Genomic DNA, 26200 nt, shown 5'->3' with positions numbered 1-26200 from the left:
GTGTGTTTCACCAACCCATAACACGAACGAAAAGAATCTGATGATAGTAAGAGCCTAGATGATACATCAATATTACAATCTTCCCTTGTAAATATTCGTGCAAAATTCAATCTAAATTTCCGAACGTGTTTATTTCTGGCTTCCGCTGCTTCCTCAGACAGCTGACCTATGGGTAGAATAGCGTGTCTGATCACTGAAGAGCCGTGAATCAAAATTTTGTGGACTGTGGGAGACATCGGAAACCACACAACCCCACTTTGATATACGGCGTAAATTTGATCTTTCTTCATCACTAAAGTTTCCAACACGCCCTCAATGTATTTGGACAATCTTAAAATCGTATGGTTTAACAATTCCTGCAAACGGACTTCAGCTACAGTCGATGTTACTCTCCAAGATGTCTCCTGATCGGGGTAGCACAATTTCTTTGCTTTCAAGACAACTGAATATGGTGGAAATCTCTCCGGATCGGCTCGTCTTACAACCTCGTACTGTCTTTTGCTTAAATTAACTTCCATGACAACATTCAATGACTCTTCCCCAGTTAGCATTCTTACTGGTGCAACTTTTGTTGATAAACATAATTTCTTCGCATGTTGTGGGGATTGCGATATTTCTTTTAAAATATTTGAAGCTGTCGCATTACCAGTCGAATGTAGACTCATTTGAGTAGCATAAACCAACTGCTCCATATCTGATTGTTTTCGAAGAGGTATAGTCTTTCTACGCTTGGAATTTTCACTAGACTGTTGAAATGATTTTATTGGACGTCCAGGTGATGGTTTCTTAGTGGTTAAAGGTATTTTAACTATACTTTGGAGCCACAAAGAATACTTTTTTTAAAGAAAGCTTCATTTCGTTTAACATTATCCCATTTATTTTTGAACTCAAGACTTAAATCTCTCCAAACTCTTCAGTCAAATGTTTATATAAAAATTCAAAATTTTTATCAATATTTTAGACTGTGTTCCTTTTATTATGTTAAATAAGTCATTTGTAGTGTATGTTTTCCAACGTTCTTTCTGTTCTGAAAGATAAAAAATAATAAAACCTAATCACTTCAACTCTTACCTATTAAGCAATTTGTAACATTTTATCTTAAAATGCGTCTGACTTGCGGATTAGCAACAATTAGCAAAGTTTCATTTTTATATCTTGTAGTTGATAAGTAAACCTACAAAATGAGACCAACCTTTAGGTAGTTAACGACCATTTCCTTATTTGTCATTTTCTAGATTTGACTATTTCCGGATTTGACAACATTTTGCTGTGACCAGTTGGTAAGAGGCCCATTTCCTGTTATGACCACTTTTTTATCCGTCCACTCTTAGTACAGTATACAAACTAGGTAATTCTAAAAAAATATTAATTGTTAATTATTTAAATAAGTTTAAAGTTAAATTTACTTCGCAAGTGGCTTACCTACTATGCTACTAGTGGTTAAAAAAAAGTACGGTATGAAACCTCTTCCTTGAATGCTGGCCACTTATAAATCTTTAAATAAATATGAGTCATAAATTGACATGTTTCTATTAGTCATTGCATTGTTTGTGCGTTTGTGCTTTGTGATTATAAAATAAAATAATTTTATGATGTCGGAACAGAAATTTATATTTACAAAAAATAAGAGAGGCAAAGATACATTAATTTATAAGGACCACAGATATAATTTAAGTTCAAAAAATAAAACCGGATCAAGTCGCTGGAGATGTGTAATGAGAAGTGATTGTAGTTCAACTATAACATTGAATAAACAAAAAACCTCATACATTAGAAAAAGTAAGCATACTTGCTCACCATGTGGTATTAAAAACAAAATGTTAATGGCGCTTAACGAGTGCAAAGTTGAAGTGTGCGAAACCAGCGAGCCAGTTCAAAAAATTTTTGAAAAGAAATTTGAAACATTAAAACAACAATGTTCATCAGATGACGTTGAGGATATCCCAAATTTTTCATCAGTAAAATCTGGTCTTTATGATTGCAGAAGAAAATTTTTGAATAGCAAGAAACTAGATTTCAAGAAAATTCAAGATGTACATGTACCACCAGCCTATGGCAAAGACTTTCTAATTTGCGAAGATGGGGATGATGAAAAAAATTATTATTTTTTGTTCTAAACAGTCAAAGTTATTGATTAAAGATTCTTCAAAAGGAATTTTTTTTGGCGATGGTACATTTGCTTGCGTACCTAGGGTATTTTACCAATTATATACCATTCATATTGATTTATATTCTGATATCAACACTACCAACGTCATTCCTATTATATATGGATTACTGCCTAACAAAAGTCAGGACACCTACACGCGTTTTTTTAAGCTGATTAAGGAGAACTTGGGAGTAGTAATTGAAAATTATAAATGTGATTACGAAATAGCCGCAATGAATGCTATTCAATCTGTGTTCCCTAACTGCCAATTGAGCACTTGTTATTACCATTATAATAAAAACATTTGGAAGAAGGCAAAAATCAGTTAATTTAACTAACAGTGCAGATGGACGAAATTTAACGAGGATGGCGTCATTATTACCATTATTGCCATATAATCACATTGTAAATACTTGGTATGATATTATTAACTTAACGCCAAGAAGTGACGTAACGTTGGCTTTCAAAAAATACTATGAAGAGCAGTGGCTGAAATTAGACCCGAATATATTAAGTTGCGCCTATCTGAGACATCGTACTACAAATTCGCTAGAAGGATGGCACAGGAGAGTAAATGCCAGGATATCAAAAAGACCCACGTTCTTTGCCTTTGTTCATGGTATAAAAAAGGAAGCTACTCATTATGATTACAGAATTAAAAAAAGTTTATTTCTTCCTCTTAAAAAAAATAGAAGGCTTCGGGATATTAAGTTTGATAAGGAGTTAAAGAATTTACTACAGCAATTAGAAGAAAAGGAAATCTCTTGCATTGACTACCTTAAAAAAATAATTTACAAGAAACTTAAGTATTGAATAAACTTCAATACTGAAGTTTCTTGTAAATTATTTTTTATTTAAATAATAATAAAATAAATTTAATTATATAAGATTTTTCAAGTAAAGAAAGAAAGAAGGAAAGTTTTCAAGAAAATTATTTTGTTTTTGTTCATCGTTTTTGTATCTCTTTAAGCTCAATTTTTGTTTTCACCAGACACAATATGTTACCCACATTTCTTTTGTTTACCTTTGTTTAATAAATTATTTTAAGTACTTAACTACTTTTTTTAACCACTAGTAGCATATGCTGTTCAATAATTAACAATTAATATTTTTTTAGAATTACCTAGTTTGTATACTGTACTAAGAGTGGACGGATAAAAAAGTGGTCATAACAGGAAATGGGCCTCTTACCAACTGGTCACAGCAAAATGTTGTCAAATCCGGAAATAGTCAAATCTAGAAAATGACAAATAAGGAAATGGTCGTTAACTACCTAAAGGGAGACCAAAAACATAAACCGACCTTGCCGGGCTCATAAACATAACCCTTCGTGAATGTTCTAAATTCTGTTAGTCTTAGTCTTCGATATGGTCAAGTTATAAGTTCATATATCTGGGGCAAATATATAATAATTAATAATAATGCTGATTATTATAACACTTCTTACCTTGATTAACAATATCCATCATTAAAATATTTGGTCCGCAACATATACCATTAAATAACAAGTCTTAAAGATCGAGATTTTTTTAGTTAAAAAACGTGGTGCAAACAAAAGCATACAACAATGAACTTCAATGACTGATTACTTGCAAAAACCACAAATGTGGACATATTTGAGGGTAGTTACATATAGGGAATTTATCTAGCTGTCAGTTGGTGACATTCGTTAGTTAGTATTACCATTTTCGAAATTTGTATTTATGGGCAACTACCTCCATACAAGCATCCCTATGTGCGCTGGTTGAAGTAATGATAAAATAACCTTTTAATGGGCAAAACGTCGACTATACAATGTTTAAAAAATAAGTTGGATTAAGTTGACCCATTTTCTTTGTAATAACATTATATAAAATTATAATAATACATGCCTATGATTTTATTTTCGTCTTGATTGTCCAGAAGCGTGCTTGACTAAGACCTCATTTGACAAATAAAGAAGTAAGTACATTTAAGAAAATGACGATTCAACGATTTGACGAATTACGAAATTGGCAAATTAAGGTTTTGATAGGTACCTGCGAAATCCTTAGAATCATTTCATAACTGTTATTATTTTGTTATTTATTTTGAGTTTTATTTTATACACAAATGATTACCTTTAGTAATTTTTCAATATCTGGTTTATACATGTACATCATTCCTTGCAATGCCATCACTGATCTGACTATTTCTTTATGCTCGGAGACCATTCGGAAATAATTTCTGACACCACCGATGCTAGAACCTGATCTTGAACCTGCCAATATTTATTAAATAAGAATTACATACGCACATTTTATTTTGATGTGATATTGTAAATTGACTCAGATGGTAAACTACTTCGTCGCACAGATGCGCTGAGGGTTTTAAATATTAAATAATTACCGACATTTTCATAAATTACTAAGGAGTTTTAATTTTATGGTTAAAAAAATTGTTACTTTCAAGAACCACAGTATTAGTTAGATTTAAAGGTTATTACAAAAATAAATAAAGGTTATTATAAAAATGGCCGAAGAAAATTTGAACACGACACCAACACCAATACAGTTGTCGAGTTAAGTAGATTGTTTATTATTTATTTACCTCCTGGACTGGCAGTATATCAAAATACGTTCACCTGCTTTTCTTTTCATGACATAACAATGAACTAGGCCAAGTAATTGAGGCAGTGAGAGGCTGATCAACCGTCTTGTAGGCTTTCGTCGTAAATATAGAAGAGTCGTCAATCGTCATATACTAGGAATTCGTAATTATCAAAAGATCTGTTTTACGAGTATACAACAGGTACACTGCGTTTATAAATTGCGAGACATTAGCTGCTGTGCTGACTGAGTTCTTACCACTTCCTACACTATGGGACTGATTTAGATTAAATCCTTGTGATTTTTCTTTGTTTATTAGATCTTGTTGACCCCACATGTAAACATTACGGTGTACGTCCATAATACAATTCAACACCACCTGCAATTCATAGTTTAATTTAAACCCACACTGCTGTTTTAATGGATCTCATTATGTGCCAGTTGCATATAAAGAGGTATTATTGAGAGTTCCTTAAATTCCATAAAATTAATAAGTACACATACGTATTTTAATAACTCATCATATACATTCCATAACGTTAATTGACATTGAAAACGCGTACATAATATAATGCATATTTTTATATCTAAGCCATAACTATACCTAAAATTATTGTCAATGTAAAGTAAGTTATGTATTCGGAATTTATTGAAAGTCAGTGTTAATTGAAAAAAACTTTTTGTAAATATTTTGCAAATTGGTAATAAGACAGTTCACGGGCAAATAATATGCATGAGTGTAATTAGTCAATGAGAATAGTTGAGTCACGGGAAAGAAAAATTGCCCATGAAATCGCCAACTGGTAGTGCCAACCAGTGGTGCCTAGGGAAACAAAGGCCTTTCATATTTAAAGTTAGGTATAGGGTATTCACATTAAACTACTTTTGTTACTAATTTCAATTGTTATAAGCTTATGCACGCGGCTTCGCTCTTGTTAAATTTGGGGTAACACGGTTCCCCTTTGCTGATTTAAAAAACAGAAGAGAACGCGGACAAAAGCTAACCATGTCTTTTAAAAGTTTTTAGCTTTCTACCTTGAAAACTGCGAAAAGTATAATACATAAAATTTCATCCCTCTTTGAGTTGGGGGCAGATTTAAAAAAAAGATGCACGACTGTCAGTTAGTCACAAATATTCCGCATACCAATTATTAGCTGTCCACCTTGAAAATTGCGGACTGCTCCATACATACTTCCAATCCCCATTTAAGCGAAGTGGGGGGGTCAAAAAGAGACATAAGGTAACCTAGGTAGCCTCTCCATAAAATCACGGCAACCATTTATAATATTAGTATGGATGCAATTCAATAACTCTTTGTTGCACAAAAACTTGTATAAAATAACAATCACAAATACAAGAACAAAAGAAAAGACAAAAGAAGTACAATAGACGACCTTACTGCTAAAAAGCAATTTCTTCCAGACAACCTTAAGGTGAAATAAACAGTAATTAAAAATAATAATCAGAGCAATGCAATTGTATAAACACATATATATCGCTACATTAAATAAATAAATAAAATAAAAAGAGTTTATTTCGGACATGTTCCATAGAGGTTAGTAACAAGCAATAAACAAACTTTATCTAGTGATAGTAATAGAACGATTAAAAAAAACATTTACACACGACACGGCTCGACAATTACAAATAACAAGAAAACGGACACAATAACACAACACATTACTAATAAGCAGGTTCGCGCCTTGAACTCTCAAGGCGCTGCGCTGTATGAACTCCGCGTATACGTATTCAGTCCACAGACTGCACGTATAGAAGGACTGACGTACGCTTTAAAAAGCGTCACCTTAACCTGTTTAGTAGGTACAACGTGCAAATCTGCGAGCCAACATATTGAATATTAGAAACTCACTTTTGCTAGCATTATATCTGAGCCCGTGAGATTCCGCGTACGCCTCGCAGATGTGTAGCAGTCGCTGCAATGCACTAATCGAGGGGCTCAACAGCACCATGTCGTTAGCATAACTATAATTATTTACAGAAACCCCGTCGATGTGACATCCCACATTATTCTTACACATAGCTATAGGGTAGTCCAGAGATTTATATTAAAAAAGGTATTTTTCAAGATTTTCTACAATACTTCAGAAATCATTATTTTGTCGCATGTCTATTTCAGATGGAGTACGGGAGATTTCGATGACGACTAATAGATAACCATTAATCGAAGCTTGAAGCGATATTCAGAAACGTGATCATATTTTCGCAATTCATAGACGAATCTAATCGTCTGTGTTAGGTTCGTCTTTGGATTCGTTTGTTCTGCAGATGTTCGAGCTTATTCAACAGCCCAATAGAGGTCAGGATAACAAACGTCTGCGCAGCTTAGGATTCCAGGTGAAGCTCCTGTCAAAAAGTATTCGAAGGTGAGACTGTCCAAAGACAGTCCCTGTCAAGGGAACTAGGACACTGTTAATCAAAATAGATGGAGACTCAAAGCTAACCCTCGAAATAAAACAAAGACTACAAATAACAATAGCTTGAGTTTTCTTAGGGTTCACTTTAAGACCAAAATAATGATCGTCTAGGATCAGCTCGATCTTTATTGGTAGTCTAAATGGCCTTAAGAAGGTCAATAAGAAAAGCGTTGGTATAGAGAGAGAAGGTTGTCTACATTCAGACGAAAAGAAAGAGAGGTTGACGAGATAATAAAAACTGCAAAAACGCCGGCCGAGACATGGCACCACGTAGAGAAAGAATCCTCTAGGTATGCAAATGCGCTCCTGCCGACCGGAAAGGTGACAGATGCGCTGCAAAACCAATCAATTGGTGTTAAAGTCATTACAGAAATTTAGTTAATTGAGCACTGTAAGTTGCTAATTTTCCATCTCAAATAGAATGTCGTCAGCTATATTGACGAGTGCAGTAGCCGCACTATGATAAGAGCTGAAAAGGATTAAAAAGCTTGTTATCATTAAGGAACGAGGAGATTTATTGATGGACAACGTTGAAAGGCAATGGCTTGTTAAGGATATTATCTGGGAGGTTATAAGTTTTTTGCTAAACGACGGAGAACAAACAATGTCTCAGAGTAATTTCACGGCAAAATAAATAAACATATTAAAAAGTCGAACAGAAATATTTTACGATTGTTGAATTTAGCAAAATTAACGAGCGTTAACTACAAAGAGCAAATTCCGATCAAGGCCAACTAGGCCAAGGCATAAATTGACAATGATAATTATACTGGAGATATTCTAATGGAGTTAGTTACTGGTGAGATAGCGTGAGTTATAGTTGGGGTGGCACTGGAAAAAATAAGATACTTAATTACTTTTCTAAATTGTTTTAAGAAGAAATTGTTCATGTTATCTGCTATTTTTAATTTCTCAATACTTTGAAGACATTCACAAAATAGATATAGTTTTTTATTTCAAATCTTTCAATAAATTCACAAAATAGATTGTTAGCACCAAGGGGACATATTCGTTGGACCACGGGGAAAGTGGATTAAAATATGGCTAACCTAAACTATATTACTAAAATAAGACATTAAATTATGTCAAACAGTAATCAACCATATAAATATACTAAGAATAAAATGACAAAAACCTGTGAAAACGCTGATTGTATGTCTTCCAGAGTAGGTTTTATTGATATTCTTGGTATTTGTAAGTACATCTTCGTCAACATGAGCGGTTTTAACTTCTTCTGCTCTTCCGGGTCAATGGTCATCGTAAGAAAGCTAGAAAACGGCAATAATTGATTTAGTCGAGACATTAGGTCCTGGCGTTGAATGTAAATTGTAGCTTCTTTATTATTTTATTTTAGCTAAGAACTACGATGCCACAAACAACACCCCTCTATTTGCGTCGGGTGTTTAAAAAAGGTTTATCTCTCAAAAAGCAACTTGCGGCCCAATTCCAATTTACCTAACGCCGCGGTCGCGTATTACCTTACTCATGTTTTGTTTAGGCTAGGCATACCGCAACTTGGATTCACGGCTACTATTAGGTATACACCGAGCGAAGGCTTTTTTCTCTGTTTGAAGGATGAGTTACTAAAAATAACGGCAGTCAATTGGAAAAAGTTTCCAAAGTTTTCTTCTTTCAGATTTTTAGGGAATAAATATAACACTATGATTTTACAGTTAAACGCTGTGCAAAACCATTAATGGTTATAGTGTAAAAATATAACCAAAATAATATATGTATTTGTTTACTGAAATTGTACCTATGTGGAGCTGTCAAAATTAAAGAACACTCAACAATAGTGACACCTGATGGGAGTTTTTATCCTCATTTTAATTGTTTCATATTAGTGTATTATGTATCGTGCCTGAAAGATCATTATTATTGAGTTCGTAATCTTGGCAGACAAAATCGTAAGAAGCATGGAATAATTTGTGATTTTTCCTGCGCTACCTGCGTAGAACATATTTTATCGCTGTATAGAACATATTTTATTATAGGATGTGTAATTACCTGGAGACAGAAGCTCGACGCCTTAGCAAGTCCAAACTTTGTCTAGTACATTTTATAAGCGACTCCAAACATTTGGTTGCAAAATAAGCGAATAATTCGTTACACTCATTAATTGCGTGCAGAGTTTCATAACGTTCAGGGTTTTCGACTTCCATGAAAGCTACAAAAACATTGGATGTTTTAGGCTATATATCAAAAACATTAGAAAATAAGAATTTATTGCTTTAAAAGGCATGAAAAACAGATTGTAGTTAACGTCAATCATAATATTATTTGTATATTATATATATATCGTAATAGGTTGTAGTAATGACTTCGCAAGCTTTATTAAGTATATATAGTGGAGGCAATGGCCCTGATTCCTGCAGATATCTCCTAATTTTATTTTAATTCCCGTCATTTTCTTATCCGACGATAAGGAACGGGACGGATGATAGACAGACAACTGTTAATTATAGAATTAATGAATAAACGGGCGCATAAAGTATGCAACCGCAAGCGAAGCCTATGTATAGAGTCATAAAAAACCTTTACATGATGAAAAAAATGATTTTTATGTACTTATAATTATTATACATATACAGTATTAGTGACTGCACTGCACCACTTAAAATGATTCTGATTTTAAATGTAAAAAAGACACTTTATGTCAGTAAATAACCATCACAATAGGACTTGCCCATGGTAAATATAAGTGAAACTCTTGTCTGACTCCACTAATAAATAAAAATTAAAAAAAAATACTCACCAGCGTCATCGGGCAACACTCTAGTGGCAGATGTGACCTGTTTCAGTGCTTTTTCAGTATCCAACCTGTTCAAAAATGACATTTGTAGTTTTGTTCAGGTAGAAAATATTTGTAACAGATTTGAATACTAATTTTACTTACCAATTATTTACCAAGTCATGAATTTGTTTAGAGGGGACACTCATTAAGAATTTATGTATAAGCTCTATAACAGCGATCTCAGCGTTCCATGATTTTTTCTGGAGTTCCAGTGCTGTAGGAGAGTTGTATCATGGCTTGATATGTTGTAAATACATTGTGATGTGTTTCTTCATTTTACGAAGCGCAAAGAATATAATGCAGCAGCGCCATCAGACAATGCAGAGTAGCTGACACGTTATAAGGGGTAGAGTCAATTGCTAATCCAACTGCTAATCCATAGGCTCATTATTGCGCGGTGGAATCGCGCACTAAGTAAGATTGAACACAACCGATGGTAATGTAACGCAATGCGTTGTTATATTAAAATTGCGTTGCAATATTATAATATATGTATAAAACTAAATCCCGACTACGTAAAAAACGCTCTATATAAAGTATGAAACAAGAAAATGTTTCTCTTGAAATTCTCCCGAATAGTGATGTTTAGGATCTCGTAAATGTGTCGGCTACCCAGTATCGTAGTATCGTAATTTAGCTACCTTAATGCACTTTATTACATTTAACTAACCAATTTCGTCACGCCTCACAACATTTTCTTCGTAAAATACGTTTGGTTCTACCGCTTTTTCGGGCAAGTATACTAATAAGGTTTTTGTTATTGATTTCATAATAGCGTCTATACGAGCTTCTTTCATATCCACCACCTATAACATTAATAGGAAAACGTACGTAACAATTTTTTACTCTACTGGCCATCAATAAATATTACGTCTCTCGTTCGTACAAAATTATGTGGTATCTACCTCTTTTACAAAAAGATCAACTTCGTTAAGTGCTTTTTCGATGTTCTGACAATAATCACGTATTTCCAGCGACGTCCAGGTGATAGTCGATAATCCTGGTTGAAAAGCTTTGTCTATTTTTATCAGTTGCGCTCGTAGGAGCGGTAGATACAACTTCGGCATGCTTCTAAAAGACGTAAATATCATATTAAATAATAATTATTGTTCATGAAATTGCATATTTATACAAATCTCGGTGGTCATTGTCTACGCCTGAAGCTGCAACAGCGTTAGTTTTAAGTTATTTTTATTTGTTAGGCGCAGCATAATAGTTTGTGTAATTCTTTAATTATATATTTTGAACACCTTATGCACTGATTGGCCATGCCTAGAGACATCGTCATCTATCGTCAGTTCCATAGTAGCCAATCAGCTGATTATGTTTATAGTGTTAGGTGGGGACTTTAGGTATCCATGTCGCCTAACTCACTTGTCTTAAATTATAACTGTTTAATCCAGTTCTCCTCTTTTATTCCCTTGTTCCGTAACGAACAGTCATTGTCATGATATTTTCGCTATACCTATTTACTATATTTTTCAATAGGTTACACTATTTGATAAATGTAAAAATAAATTGTGAATTAACCTTAGCCCATATATACACTAAATTTGAATTGCGTTATGGCCAGCTAAACTATAAACAGCACTTCACAATTAAAACTTATCATTTAATGTTGCATATTTTACAAATTTTCACAAGCATATTATAAAGTTTTTCTTGTTGCATAAATCCAGTCCATCCTATAAGGGCTCCGTTTTTCCTTTTGAGTTTCGGAACCCTAAAAATACAATCGTGGTGCGTCTAAGTCTGTTTATAAGGAATATCTGAACAGGTGATAAATCATGTAGGAGGCGTACGACTCCCATACTAAACAACAGTTCACAATGAGGGTGTTTTAAGCTGAACCAGCTAAAAAACCGGCAAAAACCATTTTGAAGCAAATGGTCGCATGTTTTTTTTTATATAAATGGACAGTGACTACAGTGCCACTAGAGAAACGGTTAATTCGAAATGATACGCGACTATTCATAAGCCAGGTCTTTGAAAAAAATATAATTGAGAACCTCCTCCTTTTTTAAAGTCGGGAAGAAAATAACAACCATTGTACGTCACGAAAATGCTAGCTGCCACAAGTCGGTCGAAACAACTCATTTTCGGACGACCGAATTGACGGGTCGTCAGATGATATATACCGGGGATCGAACCTGCGATCATACATTCAAGCTACCTCGTCTTCTTCGAACGTTAACCACTGAGCTTGCGCGCTATTTATGTATTAATGGTGAAATTAAGAACCATACATAATCGTCAAAACTATTAAATTAATATTGGTAAGTATATTATATATCTATGTATAAAAAAAGTGAGTATTCAATTAATTTTGCTCCAAAATAATTTGCACAATAAGTTACACGACTCTTTACTGCACTGTGTGTTGTGTATTACAGAAATAATACCTACTAGTATTTACTTTGCGAGCGAGGCTCTGACTGGACTTTTGGAACTTAGAGTACTCTATACCTATATAATTACTCGGCTGCTGTCACAAACTGGTTTTTTCATCTTCATCTACATAATAATCAGGTACTTAGCATTTTTTAAAATCTTATTTACGAATACAAAATGGGTATAATAAGAGGAAACTGGCAGATCGCTGGCAGAAGCAATTAAAAATGTTTTGGCTTTAATACTGAATTGAATAACTTACATTCTTATCTGGTTGTTCCTTTCAACCAAAGATTTGATTCGTTCGTAGTTGTAATATATTTTACCTTTGCAAAAGGCTACAATCTGTGCAGAATCAGGTACAGCTGAAATAATTTTATTTTTTATTTATCGCAAGCGTAACTTTTATAGAACTTCTACAACAACAACCTCTGATTTCTACAACAGACGGATATGTAACTGGAGGATAGAAAAGGTTTATTCCTGAATATATATATGTATGCAGTATTCATTACGTAAAATCCTTATTAATAATGATAAATAATACCTGATTGATATCTAATTGTATAAACTTACTTAGTCCCAGTTGCCACATGTATTCTACCTCTCTGATGCATTCTGGTATGTAGATATTAAAGTTCACAACGAACATGTTCGTTGCAGGGTGGCGGATTAGTAGTGGAGCGATCAAACCTAACCGTACCTGTGTTGCATAAACTTTTATAACGTTTTATATATTATGTATTACAGTATTACATTATATATTACATACTTTTTTTGACGTGACTTATTTTAGATTTGCCACAAATGGCATTAACTACTTGGCCGGATAAATGGGGAGCGCTGAAGGCTCTCACCCGATACAACGTTTAAGACAACAGGCCTGAGGGCTGTTGGGCGCGAACCTCGGCTCAGGGCGTCGTCTGAGAGGAAAAATATTTGAAGGAATTAATCGACCCTAGTGGATCGATAGCGATAAGCGCTGATTGAGGGAAATCGTCGACCACGCCGCCGGCGGGGTGGTATCCTGAAGTGTTTAGTGTCGTGAGCTGATTGGCCGCCTCTATGGCTAGAGTAATAGGGTCGTCGGGATCGCATATTACGTCCTTCAGACGCAGATACTTTTCAGTATCGTCCCTAAGCGGGATAATGTATTACGTGTGGTCTGGAGCTATACTTATAAAAAAAGATAACTGAGAATGTTCCATGTAACTTATCACCTGAAGGAGTCACAAGGTGGCTATGACGTCACAAATACCGCCATAGCCAAGCCATAGGCCTGCAGCTTGTCTTTTGAAGACTCATGTTAAAAGATTAAGTGTTTACTATACATTGAGTGAGTAGTCCGAATACCTGGTCAACATTCTCCGCCCAAGCATCATGGTAAATCAATTCATACTCCGTAAATACGATTTGCATTACATTATACAACTTTATGCATCTTTGCGTGTTCTGAAATAGTTAAAAATAAGTCAGTAATGTCATTAAAATAGTTTCTCTAGTGTCTCTAAATAATGGAAATTATCTAAAAGTATTTTGATTAGAATAAAAAAATCCTTAGGGTTGCCAAACATTTGAAGCATTTCTCGGAAACGCATAGAGGTATCAAGTTGAAATAACATGTAATACTTATGTCTGCGGTCTTATCAAGCTGTATAAAAATCAAGGTTTTAAATCAATGCAAATCAAAGATATGACCATTTTTGCATTTACAAACTTATATTTTCAGTTGGTTAACAAATCGCGACGTAGTCGGTGTATGGAGTTTTATAAAAACAAAATAAAGGTGTTTTTCAATTACAAACTTATTTGCAGTTGGTAAACCAATCGCGACATAGTCAATGTATGGAGACAACAGTTTTCCAACGGCAAAAAAGAATTTAGTTTACAAACTTATTTTAAAACATAACATGGTATCACGCCTGTAAAGGGGTAGGCAGAGATGTATAGTATTAAACACCCACTTCTTGCCAACAATGTTAAGTTCATGCGTGTGTTGCATTTGTTGTGTTGCTATATTGGGTTATATCTGGTGCTAGCGACTATTGTGATTAAAATCTAATCTAACCATATGTGTTATAACTTCATGATGCTGTATAAAAACTTTCATTGGTTTTTTGATATTGTCGTCATAAAATCTTATCCACATAATTCTACCAGCAACCGGCGGCATATTTCTAGGTAGTTCTGGATGTTCTCGTTCTTCATTGTACCTACAATCACAAGTCTAAGGTTAAGAAATATAATGTACCCACTTTAGGACTCTGTCGCACTAACATATTTGACATTTAGTGAGACTTACAGTTCAATTTGTCAAAAAAGTTAATGTGACATGGTACCAAAGTGTATACATATTAATGCTCGTGACCGTACCTGGTTAAGGGAGTTCTACCATCTTATTAATTAAAAGAAGTCTCAATAATGAACGGAATTAAAATTAAGTTACCTACTACTTACATGCACTAAGCCCACAAAACTGTACTAGGTCTTAAAGGCATTGCATGAAATTTTATTTATATTACATAAGATAGTCTCCAGGCTACATTCACCAAAAACAACATAGATGGCTTTAACGTGATAATTATCTATTTTCTCATTACTCCGGTACATAATAAGGTATCCCAAAATACAATGTAATGGCAGAAGCATATATAAAAATAATTGTTGCTTGATATTTGGACAACACTATGTACCTATAAAATTATGTTGCTACCTATATTGTTTCTCTATATTTTGATTAGAATTAGGATCTTACTCTTTTTTTAATTAACGGGTGGAAGATGTAATTGTGCCTGGGGTAATAAAAAGGGTTTATACCCAAAAACAAAATGCCTAATTTCATAGATAAAATATCTGTTATCTAAGAAATTAGAAGATTAAACGAAGAAAAATCTGTACAGCACCATCTATATTGTTTTTGAGGAACAGTCTGGAAAGTCCCTTATTAACTGGAGTGGAAGAAAGTAAAAAAAAAAACAGAATGTGCTTTCCTGTTGCAGGACAGGGTAACTAATAACAACAAAGTAATATTTTACCACACGCTAATTTAATAGTACATACCTATCTCGTATCATTTCAATTTCAGAGGTGTATTTGCTGATCAGGTCGTAGTACTGATCTTCAAGATACAAGCAATCTAATTTTAATTTCTCAAATCTTTTCAACAATAATAATGCTATCTCAGTCGTAGGACATAAATTTACACTCTGTGGAAAAACGCCTAACTATATTATTTTAATTATTTAACTATTTTTATTATTATTATTTAATTTTTAATGTTTCATTAAAAAACTATAAGTTTCAGGTATCTTACATTAATCATGAAGTTTTCAAGCAATAACTCTTGATTAGCAACATTGTCTTTGTATATTTTGTAGTCTTTATCAAAATCAGGCCGTCTGAAACCAAGCAACTCCTCAGGATATTACTTAGTAAAAAAATAACTCTTACAGATATCTTATCTAAAGTAACATTTCCCCACCTGTGATCTAGAGCATCATATGTTTTCGATGATATTTGTTTGAAAAGTTTGTTGAAATTTGTAGCATATTCCTCAATTCCTTCTAAGGTAGTTTTATTCAAAACATAATATGTTATGTAAGTCTGAAATAAATCTATTATCTGGAAAGAACAAACTAATTATGTTACATGCAATAATAGGTAGTACTAATATAGTAGCTATTATTTTTGAAAAGGAGACAAGTGTTAGGTCTCCTACTTAAAGGTGCATTTGTCTGTTAATCACAATTATGACAACAATAAGTATATGATGGTCCATTATGTGTAGTAGCTACCACATTTGCCAGAAGTTTTAAAGTGCGCGAAAGCCTCCTGCATTACATAATTAGTTATTATTTAGTCTATACCTTTAGCAATCTTTTCTTAAAAGTTTCAAATTTTCCAAAAATGTACATCTCTGAGCAATCAAAGGGCCGTTCACCAGCTGTTTCCATCATCTCTTTCTGTGTTTCATTGTAGCATTCTCGATAAAAACTATAAAGGGCTAAGCAAAGCTGTGAACGAAATAATATTTATTTTTAAAATAGTAATAATGTTAATGGAAAAAACGAGTAGGCCATACACACCGTGCTAGAGGTAGAAAGCAAGAACTATGTTTTTACACTTCAATATTTTGTGTGACATTATTAATATAGTACCTATTCGTTTAATATTTATTATGGTAGATAACGGCCTCCGTGGTCCAGTGGTTGAGCGTTGGGCTCACGATCCGGAGGTCCTGGGTTCGATTCCCGGTGGGGACATATCACAAAAATTACTTTGTGGTCCCTAGTTTGGTTAGGACGTTACAGGCTGATCACCTGATTGTCCGAAAGTAAGACGATCCGTGCTTCGGAAGGCACGTTAAGCCGTTGGTCCCGGTTACTACTTACTGATATAAGTACGTAGTCGTTATATGAGTCATGTCAGGGGCCTTTGGCGGCTCAATAGTAACCCTGACACCAGGGTTGATGAGGTTGGTAATTCACCTCACAACCCACACGATAGAAGAAGAAGAAGATGGTAGATACCTAGGCATTGATATACAACAGACAGGTATAGTTCGGAAATAAAGGTTTGTGGATATCTCAAAACTGTCGACAAAATTACCTATAAACTAGCAAGTATTAAGCAGATTAATTGACGACAGTTAAAACTGTTTCGGTATTTTTGTAAATAATATAAGTATACTTGATGATTTAATAGGGGCGGCCGGGAGCAACATCACAGAGATATTCAAATTATTTATCTCTGCGGTATTATTCATGGGCTTCAATAGGTTGAGTTCCGTTGATTTTTACTTTTGACGAGACTTATTGTAGATTCGCCGCAGATGGCATTAACTACTTGGCCGGACAAATGGGGAGCGTTGAAGGCTATCATTGATTTTTACTCACTCTCTCTACTTTACTACCACGTACTCCGAATCCCAAACGAAATAACTCAAAAATCCGCATTAACTTTCGAGTTATGAAGCGGCTTCTTGGCACGAAGCGAAACTATAATGTACACTTTGTTAATTGAATATTCCAATATACCCAATAAATATTATCACGATTATTTTCCGACTAGCTTAATGCGATCATTAATCATAAAACACCACTTCAACTTCACTTCACTTCGTATTAATTATTTAGATTATTCAATGAAGAAAGCAACCATGTCGTTCCAAGGACCAAGTAGTGTCGTTAACGAACGTTCAAAAATTCAAAAAATTCAAAAAATTCAAAAATATTTATTTTTCAAAATTGGCTTACAAAGTTAGCGCTTTTTGAACGTCAAAATTAAATTACATATTATGTAACTAGCTGTAAAACTACTACCACATCGGAATCTGTAACGCTGAGGGAAAGACGTGGCCAGAAAACCTCCCAGCACAGGGCCCTAGTCCTACTGTTTCATGTTTTCCTTTCTTTTCTTTTAATCCAGTTTGTATTACATAATTTATAGACTTCCCGTTCCCGTCAGAAAGCCTCCTTTTTCGATTTGCCCATTTGTCTAGCACAAAGCACAGACTAATAAGAGATAGGTACTACGTATCAGACCAAGGACCAAGTCTTGTATTTATAATGAGTACTTGGTCTTTGTATCAGACTTACCTATTCCAATTTAAAATATTATAATTAAAATTGAGATCATACCTTTGCTTTCTTAATAAAATTAAGTTTATCTTGATTCCAAATAGTTTTCTTGCCGCCATTGGTCAGAAAGTCCATGCACATGTTTAGTATTTGATTAGTAACTTTTACCAGCAAGGTGGATATTTGTTTCGTTGTGTTATAGTACCTCGAGGTTGCGAATATCATTCTTACGGTGTAAAGGAGTCCCGGTATAAACTGCTGCATCGTGTGCGGATCACATCTACAAAACGACAAACATGTGCGTTCGGTGGTCCGGTAGTCGTAACAAAGACAAAACAAACTAACCAAACCGCCCAGTACCTACATATTGAAACTAAGAAGCTGAATACTATTGTATATTATTAACTTAATGTAAATTAATGAAATGTTTATTTATTATATTTCAATCTTATCAATTTATTTATTCACAGAAATATTTAATATTACTTCTGGATAATACGAGTATAAGTACCTACTCTATATGGTGGGATTAAAAAAAACTGATAATGTTTCTAATAAACACACGTGCTTTAATTAAATTATCGAACTTAATGCTTTATTATTTTTTTTATAATCTCACCGTAGAAATCTTACTTGCAAAATTTAAGCAACGAATATAATAAGTAAGCATTTAGGTGATTAAATAAACTGTCCTATGAAAATATGAATCCGCTCGGCCCAGCTGTGTTAGGAACTAGCGCTTGAGAATGACAATATGACGTCAGGGCTAATATTCGAGTGCCACAAAGAACAACAGAAGATAGCATCAATCAATAAGGTTACCCTGCAGTAGATAAAAGGACACAGTGGATCGCTAGGCGGCATTGATGCCGCCGACGAACTGGCAAGAAGAGGATTGGATACCAGGGTATATGGACCCGAACCAATCCTGTCGATACCTTTCAGTCAGATACGATCGTGGGTACGGGACCATCTACCCAGCTACAACACAATAACAGATGGGCACAGTTGCCCACCTGCAGATAGTCGAAGGATATCATTCCAATGATATCCGAGTTTTACTCGTTGACTGCTTCGCTTAAACCGTAATGACCTCCGAATAGTAGTGCGGGCAGCATTACGGGTCACTGTCCAGTTAATAAACATCTATTAAATTTAGGGCTTACATACAGCCCACTCTGCAGAGGCTCTCTGGATGGAATCTTCCAGGATTTCAAGCGTGGTAGTTTCTTCTGCAGATACAAGAGTGACAGCACAAGGGGTAAAAATCCTTAAAGAAATGGGATCGATCCTCAGGAGGCTTCAAAGCTTGTGGAAAGAGTTAGGTTCGCTTACTTAGTCAACAAAGGCACGCATAATGGACCAGTCTAAATTCGGAAATCACAGCACACTATCATAGCATTCATTTACACAACATTCGTTTTGAGCAAGAGTGACTAGGTAGGGAGAAGTGGGGCAAGGTACCTACGTAGGCGTACTACGTAATTTTATTTAGAATGATTACATTTTGTAGACATCGTCATACCATACCTGTACAATGGTTCACAGTACTTTTCTAGAGCATATAAATATTTCACATTATCAAACGCTTCGTTGTAGTAATCAGTTACCATATTATCCAACTGTCTCCATTTCTGGAATATGTACGTACAGGTGAAATTATAATGTAAGTAAGTATAAGTAGATACTTATATTGAAATGTGTCCCTTATCCGGACACTGCCACTACAACGGATCGGGATAATAATACTAGACATTTTTTGGGTGAAATAAGATTTTCGCCAAGTACTGTAACAAAAAAAGCGATGCTGGGGGTGCTTATCCTGGCACTGCCACCAAAACATGCCTGTATATTTTTAACGACAGACCGACAAATTCAGATATTTGACGACAATTTTTTCGGCATTTTTTCTTTGTAGTCAGTATCCCGATCCGTTATAGTGCCAGGATAAGGGACACTATTGAAATCACTTTTACGGGGCAAGAAATGAAATTGGTCCCAATTTTAGCGGACACTTTATTTTATTTTAGTTTGACAGCTTTTATAATTTATTGGTCCGGTTACGATGAGTTTAAAATAGAGATAAGTACTCATTTTTAAAACTGTCAAAAAGAATTGAAAATAAGCCACATATTGTATTACTTAGACGGTTAAATGGGCAGTGCAGAAGGTTCTCACCCGGTACAAACAGGTCTGAGGGTTGGCAGTTGGGCGTGACCTCGTCTCAGGGCGTCGTTGGAGAGAAGATTATAATTAATTTTGTAGATAAGAATCAATCGATAACCGCCGAATGAGGGAAATCAGCGACCATGCCGGTGGTGTCGGTATCGAGGTTCTCGAAAGTGTTTGTTCTCGAGAACTGATTGGCCGCCGGTGTGAGTACTAATCGGATCGTCAGGATCGAAGATAATATCCTTCGGGCGCTAAGTAATATTTTTCAGTACCGCGGGATGTATTTGGATGCCGCATCAGTCTTAACCAAAAATATATATATATATATATATACTATTTACGGGAATTCCGGGTTGTGACCCTAACGCTCTAATCTATAGACTACAGAAGCTGGAAGAAAGTCAAAGAAAGGAACATATACTTTACTAAAAAATAGCCCTTCCGATCCGGGGTCCACCTGACAAGTCTTCCGTGGTCCACCCAGGTGGACTTGTCAGGTGGATCCCGAATCGGAAGGGAAAAATAGATTATTACCTTAAGGAGTTTAGATTTGGCTCTAATAAGTGTATGTATATACATTTGGCAGGGCGTACTCTTTACATGCTCGATGATTGAGGTGAAGGCAGTGAGTTGGCGGCGCCAGTGATCCAGTTCTGCCAGAGGTCCAATGTTTGATGGTTCACGTCGCAGTTGCTGACTTTGCACCAGAACCTGACCAAGTTTAAGTACTTATTACTTATTTCATTTTCGAGTATGCAATAATCTTAGAATAATTTATTTTGTTTATATTGCAATGCTGTAGGTAAGTACTCCAAAGTTACTTACCATAGTGATTTGTTTAACCCACTGTTTAACAAACGAGCATACTTCCTCTAATACTTGCGTTTTAGTTATAGCTTGTTTCATTTTTTCCTGATCTGATAACTCTTCATCATAAAGTGCCATATTTATTTTGAACTTTGTGCAACAATCTAGATCTATTTTAGTTTCTGTAAATAAAATTACAAAGTATAACTTAAGAAATTATGCGGTTATTAAACGCTAACTAACGTAACGTAATTTCTTTTTAGATCACGTAATTATCGAATAAGTAGGTTCTGATTTCGCTCTTACAGCTACAGAGATGTACTTAGTGGAAATTCCGTCTTACAATAATTTTGCTTAACACACATTCTCGGTATGGATGGATGGAGCAATAGGTCAGATCAGCAATTATACTAGTTTAACTGTAGGTAATAGGCATCAAAGGAGGAAACTTACTTGCAAGATAATCAATAAACAGCATTATCTTAGAAATATAAAACTTGATAATCTCCTCGCTGTTCGGGTTGGGCGGGTTGATGTCACCCCAGGCCTTGCAGACCATCAGTGCGGGGATGTACACTTTGGTTAATGTTTTGTATGCAGCCGATACTACATTCTCTTTCTCTTGATTGACGTCAAAATGTACGAAAAAATAATCCTAAAATACGAATAGATACATAAATAGGTAACATAAACATTGGTTTTTGACAAATTTTCACTTCGTAATCAATTATTGGCATAATTTATTTTTTAAATAGTTCATTTGCCAAACTTATAGAAAATACGCGTAATTTCGTCAGGCATATTTTTATTATCTACTTCCCTAGATTAAGCAAATTATTACGTAGTTGGTGGCAGGGAGAATCCCTTCTTTGGTCAAACTGGGTAGTCAAACGCCAGCGGCACTTTGTCCAGCAGGAATATATTTTCCACGTGGACTACTCAGTTTGATCACGTTGAAGAATAGGAGGAAAAAAACGATTAACGTGGTAGAATTCGGGTCTGGGACTCGCCGGTCACTACTTTGTAGAGTTAATAATCCCAGGGGACGTTACTTCACATTTAGGATAAAATGGGAAACCAAGGAATTAAAGTTTAGAAATATGATCACTACTGCACTACACTTACACACACTACTTACTTTCATACTTTGATCTTTTAGCTTATTCGAAATAACTAAAGAATATCTACCTCGGCTATATTTTTTGCTTCAATAAGTTTATTTTTGATTCTGTACATAGCAATACACTGTCCTTCTGTTTCAATACTGGACCCGTCAGAAATATATGATCTCTCCATTTTTCCTTTCTGATTCGGTATGAATCGACCAGATTCTGTAAAAATATCGAGCAAGTTTATTATTTCCACTCAAAATAAAACAAAATTTTACATTTTACCTAAGTACACTTATTTCCACACATATTTCAGGTTCAAAATGAAAAATTAGATAGGGGCCCTAACCTAACCCCGGGATAGGGGTTAATTTTTCGAGAAACAGGACTCGAGGGCACAGAATTACTGATTCATATTAGGAAAGAAGAAGCGAAACGCTAAGTACTTACTGGTGAAACATTAACAATACCAACCAACCTACATCTAGTTACCTGAAGATGAAAAAGGGAGGATGGAATTAATTTGTGTTCCAACACACACTCGCCAAAATGTATCGAATATGGGTGATTCAGACCATGATTGTGAGTTGATATCAAGCGGATCTTTCCGTCGCAAAAGTACGGAAAAACGTACGGAAAAATCATGAATTTTCCGAGAGGAAATTCCACTTGTTATCAACTCAGAATCGAGGTCTGAATCATCCCCCTCAGTATTCATTATGGTGTCACTAACACCCATATGTAAGTACTTGTATGGGGCGTAAGTGACATCGTAATGAATACTGTTGGGGATGATTCAACTCATTTTTTAATTTTCATCGTATAAGTATATAACTATTTGAAAATTATTTAAAAGGAAATACAAAATATCTTGAATTTTGCGACGGAGAATTCCACTTGTCATGAACTCAGAATCATGGTCTGAATCATCAGCAATCACCATAACGTTTAACTTTTGTAAGCAGTCTTGTGATTGCGGGTATTTTTAAATGCATTTTTTTAGATCGAATATTCGGAGCTTTGCGTTTGCGAGCGTCAGTTTAAGCGAAGTATGCCAACTGAAACCGAACAGCACGGTCACAGACAGCTTAAAAACACAAACGAGCTCCGATGCCGGTTAAGATACTTAGTATTCTATCGCGCAACTTGACGGATTCTCCGATAAAAAGCATATTCGCCGCCAAGGATAAGATGCGAAACCTGAAGTCGGTTGGCGGTTAATTTTCCTTTAGGTCTATAAGATCCAAATCCCGAAATGTTCAGCGGGTGCATATCCCAGAATGTCCATATCCCAAAAAGTCCAAATCTCAGAATGTCCATGTCCGAGAAAGACCATATCCCAGAATGTCCATGTCCCAATATGTCCAAATCCCAGAATTTTGCAATATCTCTGAATTTCCATAGACGAAAGAACAAGTACGTGGTAGAGTACATCCGTTATTATTTAATGTGGATTTGTTTTATTACACCCTCTATCTGATACACATATGATAATTACAGTTTTATGTTAGGTATTAACTAATAAAACCGGTGCGGGGCATCCGCACGCTCGAGCGCGTTTAGGATGCCAGTAAATATCCTTATGGTGTGACTGAGGATCATTTTATTGGTCCATAGTCACACCAGTGTGGTAGCTCAGTGTGACTATGGGCCGATTGAGCTACAATCGAATATCTAAACTGAGTGATTAGTTCCGTATAATCTGCATTAGATTTTAGAACACGACAACCCGCAGAAAACAAACTCAAAACTTGCGTGTTACTCACAGCGTAAAATCCTACGCCTGCGGGCTAATCCTGCAGGCGTGAGTAAATCCGCATTAACACTAACTAAACTGCCTTAAGTGTACTTAATTACTTATGGCGAGAATGGGGTAATTGATTCTCATCAACGATAGAGCGTCGACTCTCTTTTTGTAATCCAAAAAGCCCATGTACCAATACAATTGTCAATTACGACTTGTTTGTGTACTACTTACTTGTTCTTCATCATTACGCAACCTTACCTATTAAAAATATATTTAAAAATGATGTTACCCATTTTTAATGGAGGTAAGAGGGCATCACACACAAAAACACAGTTCCTGCCTCCTTCAGCAATACAACTGTTTAATAGGTCTATGTGAACATCTGCATCATAGACACCTTCCTGAAATATTTACTGAGAATTATTTTACCAAAGAATGGCTTATTGTTTCAATTATCAATATTTACACTCAAACATTTTATTTCTGTTGGGAAAATAATATTACTGGGTACTTATATTAATATAAATAACCCACCAGCACATAGTCCATGGGCCGGTTCAGCATTAGTGCAGCCAATTCCAGCAGATACACGTGTTGACTTTTCATATTGCCGATGCGATTATTACGAGCTTCCTTAGCTCTTGCCTACAAAAAGGTTTTGTATTACTACGGGAACTAATTACAACAAACGAAACAAGCAAAGCTAGTTATGAGAAGTTTTATTTACTTGCTTGTCTTTATAAGACTCATGGCCCAGGGCCAAAGAACCCTGAGAAAGCCTGCTTTTTCTCTGAATATCCTTGAGGCGCTGGCTGACATCGAGGATGGCTTCCAAGGCAGTTCGGTCCACATCAACACGCAATGGGTTCCCGTATTCCGGCTTTGGAATCGTAGACTGCCTCTTGGACATGCGCCGTATTTTCTCATGTTTTTCGTCGGGCTCAAACTTGTCTTCTTCGTCGTCGGCGGCTGCGCCGGCTGCGCCTGCCATATCCATGTTGAATATTAATAAACACCACTAACAAATGGAATATGACCAATTAATCCAAATATTTAAAAAATAACAATTGTTATTTATCACTCAGAAACGACAGGACAACAATAAATCAATCTATTTTCTAAATTCAAATAACTTAAATATATTATTTTTCGAATTCCGAATAAGGTTTTTTTGTAGCGATAACGATATTATATGTGTGGAAGGAGATTGTATCAAATACTTAATTAAAATTAAAAAAAATACCTACTTATGTTTTATTGTTTTTATACTTACTTTGTTAATGAAGTCAATGAAATGAGGATAAAAACTGCCTATTTCTTCCATGTGTCGTTATGTTGAGTGTTCTTAAATTTTGATACCCATTATATTTTGGTCATTTCATTAAGGTTGCATAATATATTTTTATACTAAGTATAACACTTTGCGCAGCGTTAAGTGCCTAATCATAGTGTTATATTTATTCTCTAAAGATCGTAAAGAAGAAAACTTATTTTCAATCAAACTTGCCTCTTTCCAACCGGCTGCTTATTTTTCGAAACTGTTAAACCAGTTTTATTTTAGGTATTAGGAATCCCAGTCTTACCGTGTGCCGTCGAACGCACAAGTGTGAGTGTGACAGACAGTCTATATGCTCCCTCTTATTTCTTAGCGGCTTACGGCCATTTAAGACTCAGAGAGGGGGGTGAGGTCTGCGTCCGATACGAGTTGGTGTGGGTGGAAGTTAGGATTCTACAAGTATTATTATTTATTCTATGGTCCCAGGCTTCAGACGACGCCCTGAGCCGAGGTTCGCGCCCAACTGAGCACCCTCAGGTCTGTGTCTATTTGTTGACCTAAAACATACCTAAAGTATCTACCTTATTTGTTTTTTATAGCTCTGTATTAAATAGAATTATGAATACACAAGTCAACAAAATTCCCTTGATACTTGCAACGGGATTAGAATCGTCTACACGCAAAAATAACTGTAAATTATCGATAAATTAACGTACCAACTTACAAATTCCGTTTGTCACAGAATGTTGCACGTATATTGTATGTTGTCCGTTTATTTTCGTAAAACTGCACTCCGTGGTCTAGCGGTTGAGCGTTTGGCTAACGAGTCGGAGGTTCCGGATTCGATTCCCGGTGGTGGGGACATATCACAAAAATCACTTTGTTAACCATTTAATACAAAAAGGTACGGTCACGAGCATTAATACGTATACACTTTGGTAACATGTCACATTATTTTTTTTGACAAATTGAAACTGTAAGTCTCACTAAATGTCCAATATGCTAGTGTGATAGAGTCCTAAAGTGGGTACATTATATTGCTCATGACTGTACCTAAAATTGAAAATTTACGGAAATGGATGACTCCATTTCCGTAAATGATTCTCGTACTCTGATTTTCTTTTAGTGAAGAGATAAAAAATCAGCCTATATAGGGCAGGTGACCCGGTTTTG

The 26200-nt window shown here is 35.2% G+C and overlaps 1 protein-coding gene across 1 annotated transcript in view; it reads right to left on the bottom strand.

Moving 5' to 3' along the window:
- Nucleotides 1–26174, bottom strand: part of LOC126380710 (dynein axonemal heavy chain 8) — a 73836-nt gene extending 47662 nt beyond the window's left edge. The window contains exons 1-25 of the mRNA XM_050030305.1: nucleotides 24479–26174; nucleotides 24286–24396; nucleotides 24041–24152; nucleotides 22084–22226; nucleotides 21349–21550; nucleotides 20914–21077; nucleotides 20623–20799; nucleotides 19447–19550; nucleotides 17977–18196; nucleotides 16204–16350; nucleotides 15819–15958; nucleotides 15651–15735; nucleotides 15398–15543; nucleotides 14406–14550; nucleotides 13691–13789; nucleotides 12914–13040; nucleotides 12600–12702; nucleotides 10852–11017; nucleotides 10617–10752; nucleotides 10049–10160; nucleotides 9908–9972; nucleotides 9160–9319; nucleotides 8288–8420; nucleotides 4975–5095; nucleotides 4249–4388 (exon numbers count right to left, since the gene is read on the bottom strand). Coding sequence (XP_049886262.1) covers nucleotides 4249–4388; nucleotides 4975–5095; nucleotides 8288–8420; nucleotides 9160–9319; nucleotides 9908–9972; nucleotides 10049–10160; nucleotides 10617–10752; nucleotides 10852–11017; nucleotides 12600–12702; nucleotides 12914–13040; nucleotides 13691–13789; nucleotides 14406–14550; nucleotides 15398–15543; nucleotides 15651–15735; nucleotides 15819–15958; nucleotides 16204–16350; nucleotides 17977–18196; nucleotides 19447–19550; nucleotides 20623–20799; nucleotides 20914–21077; nucleotides 21349–21550; nucleotides 22084–22226; nucleotides 24041–24152; nucleotides 24286–24396; nucleotides 24479–24748 — 3528 coding nt within the window. The 5' untranslated portion in view covers nucleotides 24749–26174. The remainder of the gene's footprint in view (nucleotides 1–4248; nucleotides 4389–4974; nucleotides 5096–8287; nucleotides 8421–9159; nucleotides 9320–9907; nucleotides 9973–10048; nucleotides 10161–10616; nucleotides 10753–10851; nucleotides 11018–12599; nucleotides 12703–12913; nucleotides 13041–13690; nucleotides 13790–14405; nucleotides 14551–15397; nucleotides 15544–15650; nucleotides 15736–15818; nucleotides 15959–16203; nucleotides 16351–17976; nucleotides 18197–19446; nucleotides 19551–20622; nucleotides 20800–20913; nucleotides 21078–21348; nucleotides 21551–22083; nucleotides 22227–24040; nucleotides 24153–24285; nucleotides 24397–24478) is intronic.
- Nucleotides 26175–26200: the final 26 nt, after the last annotated feature.

The sequence above is a fragment of the Pectinophora gossypiella genome, chromosome Z (genome assembly GCF_024362695.1).
Source record: "Pectinophora gossypiella chromosome Z, ilPecGoss1.1, whole genome shotgun sequence".
In the NCBI taxonomy this organism is placed as follows: domain Eukaryota; kingdom Metazoa; phylum Arthropoda; class Insecta; order Lepidoptera; family Gelechiidae; genus Pectinophora; species Pectinophora gossypiella.
This window is presented reverse-complemented; position numbering and strand designations above follow the sequence as displayed.